Source organism: Emydura macquarii, unplaced genomic scaffold, assembly GCF_026122565.2.
Source record: "Emydura macquarii macquarii isolate MOO-44397 ecotype Brisbane River unplaced genomic scaffold, CSIRO-AGI_Emac_v2 contig_1230, whole genome shotgun sequence".
Classification (NCBI taxonomy): Eukaryota; Metazoa; Chordata; order Testudines; family Chelidae; genus Emydura; species Emydura macquarii.
The window spans coordinates 1,891,566-1,901,098 of NW_027131367.1; the positions used below are offsets into that span (position 1 = coordinate 1,891,566).

The 9,533-nt window shown below is 61.1% G+C and overlaps 1 protein-coding gene and 1 long non-coding RNA gene across 2 annotated transcripts; both read right to left on the reverse strand.

Moving 5' to 3' along the window:
- Nucleotides 1–976: 976 nt before the first annotated feature.
- Nucleotides 977–5,242, reverse strand: NPTX1 (neuronal pentraxin 1). The gene is given in 6 exon segments (XM_067547231.1): nt 977–1,436; nt 2,285–2,352; nt 2,355–2,463; nt 2,972–3,216; nt 4,067–4,274; nt 4,604–5,242. Coding segments are annotated over 6 exon segments (1,302 nt in total). The 5' UTR covers nt 5,054–5,242; the 3' UTR covers nt 977–1,214.
- Nucleotides 5,243–7,391: 2,149 nt separating this feature from the next.
- On the reverse strand, nt 7,392–8,820 carry LOC137152825 (uncharacterized). Its single transcript, XR_010919615.1, has 3 exons — nt 8,689–8,820; nt 8,437–8,511; nt 7,392–7,515 (listed from the first exon to the last, which is right to left on the reverse strand). It is a non-coding gene; the product is annotated as an uncharacterized lncRNA (long non-coding RNA).
- Nucleotides 8,821–9,533: the final 713 nt, after the last annotated feature.

Here is a 9,533-nt window from a genome sequence, read left to right on the forward strand (position 1 = left end):
CTGCAGCCTCACCCTGGCTCGGGCTGGGGGCGCCGGCCGGAGGCTGCGGGGCCCCGGGGCCCAGGAAGAAAGGCGGGGGGGGGGGGGAAGCGCAGCTGCACGGCGGGGGCTGTTTAGCCCGGCAGCATCTGGCCGCTCCCTTCCCTCCCTGGGCAATCCCGCCTGTCCGTCACAACCAACACCCAGCGCCGCTGCCCGCGGGCCCGGCCCGGCTTCAGGCCCGGCAGGACAGGATTCAAAGCTCCTGCTCTGCCCCCCCCCCCCAAGCCCGCAGCGCTCCTTAGCCCTTCAGTTCGCTGGCTGGGAGGGAGGGGACGTTTTCAGGGCCGAGGGCCAAGAGCCCCAGAGACCCCAGCGCCGAGCCGCTCCCAGGGGTTCTCCTCCTCCCCCCCAAGTCCTCGGACGCGAGGCAAGGGCTCGTGCTGCCCAAACCCTGACTGCGGGTCGGGCTGGCGGAGGAGGGAGCCCTGGGGCTCTGAGCGGGGTGGAAGGAGAGCAGGCCCCCCTGCCCCGCCAGGAAAGGGGATCGGGGCCGTGCCCGGGGTTGGGGCTGCGGTTCCTAATCCAGTAGGGGAAGGAGGGGCTTCCCCCCCCCCAATAATTTGGGATCGTGACTAGCCCTCTAGGATCCGCGCCCTGCTGAGTCAACCCCCCCGCCCCCTCAGCAAAGTCAGGCCCTCCGCGGGCTCTGCCCCACAGCCAGGGAGCGCGGGGCGGCAGGTGGGGCGGGGTCCACGGGACCCCCCCGACTCCGCGCCCTGCCCTGCCCGCAGAAGAACCTTCTCGACAAAGCGGGGAGGATCTGCCCCAGGGCCGGGCTGCGGGAGCCCGCGAGGGGGGCGGGCGGCAGGACTGGAGGGAGCCCCGTCCCGAGGATGCACGTGAAGACGGGGTGCTCGGCGCTGCACCGGCCCAAGGCACGCAGGCGTGGAAGGAGGTTGGCCCGCCAGCAGAATCCGGCCGGCCGTGAGCTGTGCAGCGCAGGGGCGAGGCTCAGTCCAGCGCGCGCCCGCCTCGCACCTGCTTGTGGGGGGCCAGGCTGGGGGGCAGCCCCCCGGGGAACTTCGCCCCGGCCTCCTGGCCGGCGAGGGGCGGGTTGCTCGGTGTGTTCTTGCAGAGAAAGGCCGGGCCGGGCCGGGCGGGGCAGGGGCGAGAGACGTTTGTCCTGGATCCGATCCTGGCCGGGGGCCGGGAGCCGCGCCCGCCCCGCGCCCTTAGTTGATCTGGCGGCAGGCTTCAAAGGTCCACTTGGTGGCCCCCCCGTAGATGTCGATGTTGGTCTCGGCCCAGGCCAGCACGTTGCCGGCCAGCGCCTTGGAGCTGCAGGTGGCCAGGTTGTAGACCTCGCCCGCGCTGAGCTTCCTGTCCCACAGGTTGAAGTGGGCCAGCTCCCCCACGAACGCCTGCGTGGCGTCAAAGCCGCCGCCCAGCGTGTCCTGGAAGACAGCAGGCAGCGGGTCGGGCGCGGGGCGGGCTGGGGGGCGCCTGGCGCAAGTCAGCCCCCCCCTGCTCCGCCCGACAGGCCGCCTGCCTCGGCCCCCCCCTTGTGCAGCCCCTGCGACCCCCCGGCCGCCCCACCGACCGCGCAGCCTGCCCGGGCGCTCGGACTGTGCGTGCGGCAGGGTGCGTGTGACTGAGTGAGTGTGTGACACCGACTGTCAGTGCGGGTGTGAGTGTGAGTGTTGTGTGTGTGAGAGAGAGAGTCTGGCAGTATGTGCGACAGAGTGTGTGTCAGTAGGTGGGACTGTGTGTGAGCCTGTCCGTGCGTGTGTGTGTGTGTGAGACTTGCTGTGTGTGAATGAGAGAGTCAGTGTGTGTTTGAGTGAGACAGTGTGTCTGACTGTGTGTGTGACTGAGTGTGTAACTGTGTCTGTGACAGTGTGTAACTGTGTATGTCAGTGTGTGACTGTGTGAGAGGCTGTCAATATGTGTGTGTGACTATCAGTGTGCAACTGACTGTCAATGCGTGTGTCTGTGTGTGTGACTGACAGACTGTGTGTGTGTCTGTGAGAGAGATTTTATCCCCTCTCCCCCCCTGGGCGTGTTTGCTGGGTGTGTGTGAGAGGGACACACACACACACACACACACACACACACAGGTTTTATCCTCTGCTGGTGGGGTGTGAGAGACTTGATCCCCCTTCCCCCCGGATCAAGGCCGCGCCCCTTCCAGCCCCGGGCCGCGTCCCCTCCCCTCCAGCCCCCCGGCCGCCCTTCACTCTAGCAGGCTGGGGAGCCCGCCCCGGATGCCCCGGGCCAGCTGCCTGCCCTGGCGGTGCCTTACCTGCTCCTGGCCCAGGACCAGGACCCCCTGGGGTTTGATGGGGTGATAGGGAGCCAGGTTCTCTCCGTGCCCCCCTGCGTGCCGTCCTGGTAGGCCTCCCACACGCCGTCCCGCGTGGTCCAGGTGATGCAGATGTGGTGCCATTTCCCATCGTTAATGACGAACGGCAGCTTAGCGACCTGCGGGGGAGGGGGGGGGCGTTACTGCAGCCCAGGGGGTTCCTGCACCACTGCTCAGAGAGGGCCCGAGCCTCCCCCCATCTCTGAGCGCTGGGGCTGAGCCGATTCTGCGGCAGCTCAGGGCGCTCCCTAGCCCGGGGAGGGGGCGGCGCCTTGGGCCCTGCCCCTGCTGCCAGTAAGGTCAATGGCAAAGCTCCCCCCCCCAGCTGAAAGGGCGCAGGATCGGGCCCACGCTGCGATCCTTGAATTCTGCGTTGCCCGCAGGGAACCCGGGCTCCGCGGGCCCTTGGCTGTCGGGGGAGGAGGGGGGGGGGCAGGCTTTAGCACAAGGCGGGTCTCCATTTATTCCGTGCTATTGGTACCGGGTGTTGTGGGGTTGGGCCTGAGATCGCAGCCTCGGGGGGGGCCCGGCTCCCGCCTGCCCTGCCCCGCCCCGGGCAGCCACGCTCACCAGTGCCAGGGGGGGCGAGACACCCCCTCCACCCCAGGCGCGGGGAGACCCGCCCACCTTGTCGTTGATGAGGATTTCCATGGGGTTGTTGCCCCACTCGATGAGCACCAGCTCGTTGGCCTGGCCGGGCACGGCGTAGGAGAAGGGCGTCCCCACGCCGGGCGAAGCGTTGGACTTGATCCACATGCAGACGGAGAAGGCGTACATCTCGGGCAGGCTGCGCTTCACCTTGGCGTACATGTAGTTGGTGCGGAGCGGGAAGGTCAGCTGGAACTTGTCGGCCGGCCGGCTGTCTTTCTGCCCTGCCCGGCGAGAAGAGGGAGGCGGTTTCCTGTCTCCCTGGCGCCGAAGCGCAGAGCAGGAGCCAGAGGCACAGACGCCGTGCGCCGCGCCGTGCGCCTCTGCGGGGTGGGTCGGAGAGAGCGCGGGGCTGGGCCGGGCTAGCAGGTGCCGGTGGCTCCCTGCAGCTCCGGCTGCTCTACGAGCCCTTCGGCTTCCTGCCCACCGCCCCCCCAGGGTTACATAACGAGCCTTAAAATGGCACCGTTCAAATCCCTCCCGCCCACTGCGCGCTCTAATCCCGGTCAGACGGACAGCGCCGGGGGCCAGGGCTCTCGCCTCCCCCCTCCTCCAGTTGCTGCCCTAGAGCAGGAGGGACCCACGCGAACCCATGGCCCGGACCTCCCCGGCACAGCAAGCCTGAGTGGGCATGAAATAATCCCACGCTGCAGCCCCTGCCCGCGCAGAGCCTCCCCTAGGTCAGGCAGAGGGTAGGGCAGGCGTGGGCACCCGCTGCGCTCCGGGCCGCCTGGCTGCGGGCGCGGGAGCAGAGGCCCGGTCCCGCACATCGCGGGGCTGAACCAGGGGCGCTTGGCACGTTACAAAAAGCTTCCCGAGTTCCTGCGGAGCGGGACCCCTTCGCCCCGCGGCCCGGAGCTCCCGCCCAAGGAAAAGGCGACAGACCCGGGGTTTAAAAGGCGCCGCTGCTGGGGAAGAGGAACTTCGGTTCTGCGTCTCTTTAGGGGGGACAGGAGGAAACACGCTGTGTAAACGGGGGGGGGGGGGGGAGGGGCGAAGCAGCGTGATTTTGATCCGGTCCTGCGCCCGGCTGGCGCCGGGAAAGGTGCCTTCAAACCAAACCCGGCCCTTTACCTTTCTCCAGGTCGCTGATGCGCTGGTGCAGGGAGGTCAGCGTGCTCTCGATTTTGCTCCTTTCCTCGGACTCGTTCTTGGGGTTTAACTTCCCTTCCTCCAGGCTGTTCACCCGGGACAGCACCTGCTTCTCCAGGTCATCGATCTTGTTTTGCAGTATGTCCTTCAGGCTGTGGGTCTGGCCTGACGCATTGATCCTGCTGAACTGCTGCGGGGAGGGGAGCAGGGACGGGAAGAAGCGGATCGTTACACACAAAACTCGCCGCCGGCGGCCTGGACCCGGGGCCAGCCCGGCGCGCACCAGCCGCGGAGAGTTAAACCCGTTTAGCTCGGAGCAAACACGCGGCCCGGCTTCATGAGACGCAAGCCAAGACCAGAGAGCCGGGCGGTCACCTCGGGCCTCTGCCCCGCGGGCAGGACGGGATTGGGGAGACGGCTGCCCCGGTCCAGCGGACAGGCTGGGGCGGCGGCAGAGGCGGACTCGGGGCGGCCCGCGCCCCGGCGTCCAGCTAGGGGAGGACGGGAGTTACACGGTACCTCGAGGTTTTCTAGCCGGCTCTTCAGCGACTGCAGCGTCTGCCCCAGCTGGCTCAGGGTCTCGGCGGCGGGGGCGCGGGACAGGTCCCCCATGGTGTTCTTGGCGGAGCCGCTCTGCTTCCTGCCGGCTGCGCCGCCCGCCCGGGGCTCGCCGGCCCCGCTCTCCGGCAGGCTCTGGCTCTCGCAGCGGCCCAGCTTGGCCGTCAGCTCGCGGATGGTCTCCTTCTGGCTCAGGAGGGTCTCCTTCTGCTGCAGCACGGTCTCGCGCAGCTGGAGCACCGTGCCCTTCAGCTCCTCGGCCGCGCCGCCGCCCTGCAGCGAGGCGCCGCACAGGTCCCCGTCCAGCGGCAGCGAGGTGCAGATGAAGCGCGTGGGGCCGAAATCCTGGGCGCAGCCCGGCAGCAGGCAGAGCCAGAGGAGCAGCAGGCAGCGGGGGGGCCCTGCAGGCATGGCTGGGCTGGGCTGAGCCGGGCCGGGCCGGGGGAGGGGGGGGGGGCGCTGAGCTCGCGCCTCGCCCGGGGCCGGAGTTCAGCACCGCGGAGCTGTCCAGCCAGCGGCTGAGCCGATTGCGGAACGCGGCCGCCTTTTATAAGCCGCGGGCGGGGCCACGCCGCCGCTGACGTCACCACGGGGTGGAATCCCTGTTTAATTGCCGGGCGCGCGGGCGGGGGCGGGGCCAAAGGGGGGGCGGGGCCTGAGACCAGCGGCTGGGGCTGGGGCAGAGCCGAGTGACGGCCGGCTCGTGGTGGGACAGGGCGGGGGAGGGGCGGTGGCGTGCAGCCCCTCCCGCCCCGCTCCCTGCTCCGACCCAGCCCCGGTGCGCCGGCCCGGCCCGCGTGCAATCTGCCCGCCGGCGGCGCTCCCGTCGCCCGGCCTGCGGAGGAGAAGCGGCCGGTCCGGCGGCGGGGGTGCGGGCCGGGATGCCCGGCAACCTTGGCCGTGGCTGGCCCGGGGGGGCTCGGGCTCTGCCGAGGGGAGGGGCCGGCACCAGCAAGGTTCCCCGCGCCTTTCCAAAGAGCGGGGGGGGGAGGCAGCTCCGGGGCGCAGGGCGCCCCCAGCCGCCCCCGCCCCTTGGAGCAGGACAAGGAGACCCGGGGACACTCCCCTGAGGACGGGTGTAGAGCGGGATGGGGCCAGGGCAGCTCTGGGCCCCCGTTTACTTTAACGCCAGGGGTAACGGGCCCGGCGGGCAGCGAGGGAGAGGTAAGCTCGGCCCCAGGGACCGACCCTCCCCACGCGGGAAGGCAGGGGTGGCCAGGAGCTCTGTTCTGGCTGGGCCAGTGGGGCTCAGGGTCGCAGGCTGCAATAACCCAGGGGTACTGGCCTGGGCTAGCAGTCTGGGCTAGCAGTCTGGGGCGGTAGGAGCACCCCCTACTCCTGTCAGTGTCCCCGCTGAAGTCGATGTCTAGCCAGGAGGGAAGATCTCCCCAGAATCCCTAGGGGCGCCTCAGTCCCTTCCAGTGAACCAGCCGTGGGAACAGTCTAGGGCAGAACCGGGGCCCTGTGCTGGAGGCTCAGGCCATGCAGAGCTGTGCTAAGTGGGCAGCTGGGTGCAGGAGAACTGGGGGTGGACAGCTGACAAGCCGGCTCTAGGCCACTTCCCCCTGTGTGCAGAATGTCTAGCACAATGGGGGGAGGGGAGTCTGACCCCTGACTGAAATCTGTGGGCCCTCCCATAATCCACAACATTCATGGTAAAACTCATCAGTCATAGAGTGGGGTCCTGAGGTGAGTGGGGGGGGGGGTGATCAGGAAATGCCGGGCACCTGCAACTAGCAACCAATGGACCAGTTCCTAGGCGACTCTTCCAACTGGCCTAATTTACAGCAGCCCTTAGGCTGTTCTTTTGCCAGAGGCCAAATCAGCCTCCAGCTAGCACCAGGATCGGGGGAGCCAAAAGGCGGATTAGAACCCCCCAGCTCACCCCCACCCCCAAGGTCCTTCACTAAGCACAGTTGGTTTAGACTCAGGCATTTGGCCTTGGATTTTGCATGAATACAATCCTCATATTTCCTGCACAGGGATGTGGACACATAACTTGGTTATGGGGATAAAAGAGTATTTTTAATGAAATGGGAAAACAAAAGAACTGATAAAATTAAAAGCCTTGGTGAGGGTACTTAGTAGCCACGGTTACTCAGAGAAATTGCTGCTTTTTTATCTTCAGCACTTCAGCCAAGGCTGACTATTATTCGAGCCTTGAGAATTGAGGATGTGGAGTTTCTGTTTGTATTCATTCCCCACTGCCCTTCCCTTCTTATGTGAACCCTATACAAGGCTGTTTCCTGACTGCACTTTAGAGCTCTTTTAACCCCAACTACTTAGCCCTCATCTGGGACAATCTATTTGCTGGTTTCACTACTCTCTCCTTTCTTTGAACTGCAGTATTGTAGTCACTGGGAGACAGCTCCACTTCTGATGGGAGCTGTGAGATTTGCATGGGAGCATTGCAGGGGGCGGGAGGTACTTTTGGAGTGGGGCAGGCTGGTTTCAAGATAAAATATGCTTCTTTATGGTCCATGGTACATAATGTCTTGTCTAATCTAGACGTGTTATTAATTTGTTTCCTGTCTCCAACATGTATGCCAGTCACCAATAAAAGCTTATGTCTGCTGATGAGTATTGGAAAATTAGACAGGAATCTGCTAGCATGAACTCAGATCGATCGATCTAATCTATCTAATCATGTTTTTATGATGCATCCATCACTGTGATTGCCTCACACATTTATGGAAGCATACAGATAAAATAATTTTTCTTTCTTTCTTCATGGTTGGTTCTTTTTGTTGTTCATTTCCTTTTATTATGGGGAATCTACAGCAGGTCAGAAAAGTGGGATTTCCATTTCACTCTGGTGATCTTCTGGTTCAATGTGCACATTCTGGATCTCCAGATGAGTCCTGCCCTGGGCGCTGGAAAGGAAAATGGCTGGTAGTAGTTGCCACTGAAGACATTTGAGTTGTCTTTTTCCCAGAGCCCCCTCCCAATATGCATTGAACCAGATCAATGGTCAGGTCACCTTTCAGTATTTTAAGCAGCAGAACATTCAGGGCCAAATTCTGCCCTTGTGTAAGAGTCCACTGACTGAAGTGGAGTGATGCCCAGGAGTCCACTGAATGTTGGTTAGTGAAGTGGGTGAAGAGATGCAAGGACTGCCTGTCTGGGAACAATGTACTGCAGAGAAAGCGTATTACATAACTTCACAACCCTCTCCTCGTTTTAACTCCCATTTAAGGCGGCTAGCCAAGCCTGGTAAAATCTCTCCAGGAGATGAAGTATAAAGGGAGCCTTTCATGTTCTTCACAATAGAGTCTGCATGTGTGGCAGTGAGAATCCGTCTGACAGAACTTCTGCTGCAAGCATTTAATTAACTCCAGATGTCCCCTGAGAGTCTCATTACAAAAGACATTAAAGGTTCCTTCTCAGAAACCGTTCTTATCTAGCTCCATCCTTTCCTCCAAACTAAGCCATGTCCAGTGGATTTAATATGAGATTAGACCCAAAGATTTGACCTTCACCTCATGCACAGGGGAAGACATATGATAGTTACTGTTCCTCAGGCAAATGGTTTATGCGTTGCTCTCTTCCCCATCTGAGGAGAGGTCATGGTCATTGCTATAAAGGCCCGGCGAATCCCTTGCTATATTCCGTCAGGTTGTGTAACCTCAATGAAAGGCTAAGGAAAGTGAGCAAACAACCAGTCACTGTCCCCTCAGCACTGCAGTGTATCCGTGGGGGGTAGCTTGCCCTAATGCGTCTACAAGGCTTTGCATTGGTACCTTTCACTAGAGCCATCAAGCTCTGACCTTCCGAGAACATACACTGGTACTTACTAGTGTTAACCTTCCTGAGATGTCCAAACTGCACCATAAACTGTCACTTCTCACTGCTCCCCCCTTGCACCGCTCCTACAAAAATACAATACATTATAATAATAATTGCTTAGCCAAAGGCTTATGGGACAGACTTTGTTCTCATTATCATCATAAGTTCAATGGCCAGTGGCTTCTTTGTAGTTTTATATTGGTACGTGTTGCTCTAGAGAAACCTGATCCAAAGCCCATTGCAGTTAATGGGAATCTTACCTTTGGTTAAGTGTCCTTTGAATCAGGCCCTACCTCAGGAAATTCTCGGTGGAAAAGCCTGTGTTTTCCTCTAGGGTTCTCACATCTTGCTCCATTTGGCCTGATTTCTTTTTCTCCTCTTTGACATCCATCCTGTACATTTTCTGAGTGCAAAAATAAGGGGAGAGGGGACTGTGGTGCCAGGGGCAGTGGCTCTTGTCCTACCTGGCCAGATCTGAGCTTTCTTTATCCTTTGCTCTGGCTGGTTCTGAGAAAAGGGATGGAATGAAAAGGTCTGAAGAGACCATAGGCCTATGCACTGGTGTATATCTTGAGGTCAATGGAATTAAACCCTGGGTAAAACAGGTGGACATGAAAACAGAATCAGCCTCCACCTCTGCAAACATCCACATGTTATTCAGAAACTGCTGGTGTCACTGAGCCTGCTGATATGAGGCCCCAGCCAGAGGAATCTTTTGTGGTTCACAGGACTTTATGCTTTTATGATATTAAGGTGTTGGGTGTAACACAAGAGGTGCTCAGATACTATTGAGCATATCAACACCTAGATATGAAAAAAACGGGAACTATCTACGGACATGAGATAGTTTTGTGGATTTAGCCAGTGTGCAGGGTGAGCTCCTTTTATTTTTAAACATTCCCGCCCCCATCTCCAAAGGGCTGATTTACTTTTGGAGCTGAGGACTGCCAGACACCTCTGTCTAGGACTCCTCCAGGTGACTTAGTTCTGAATATCAGCCAGAGGGAGCATGTGGGGGATGGGTGGAGGGGAGGATATCATTTCAAAGTGGTCCAAACTGCTCCCTCAAGGGACTGAGATTCCTGCCTCCACAATAACCTTTGCC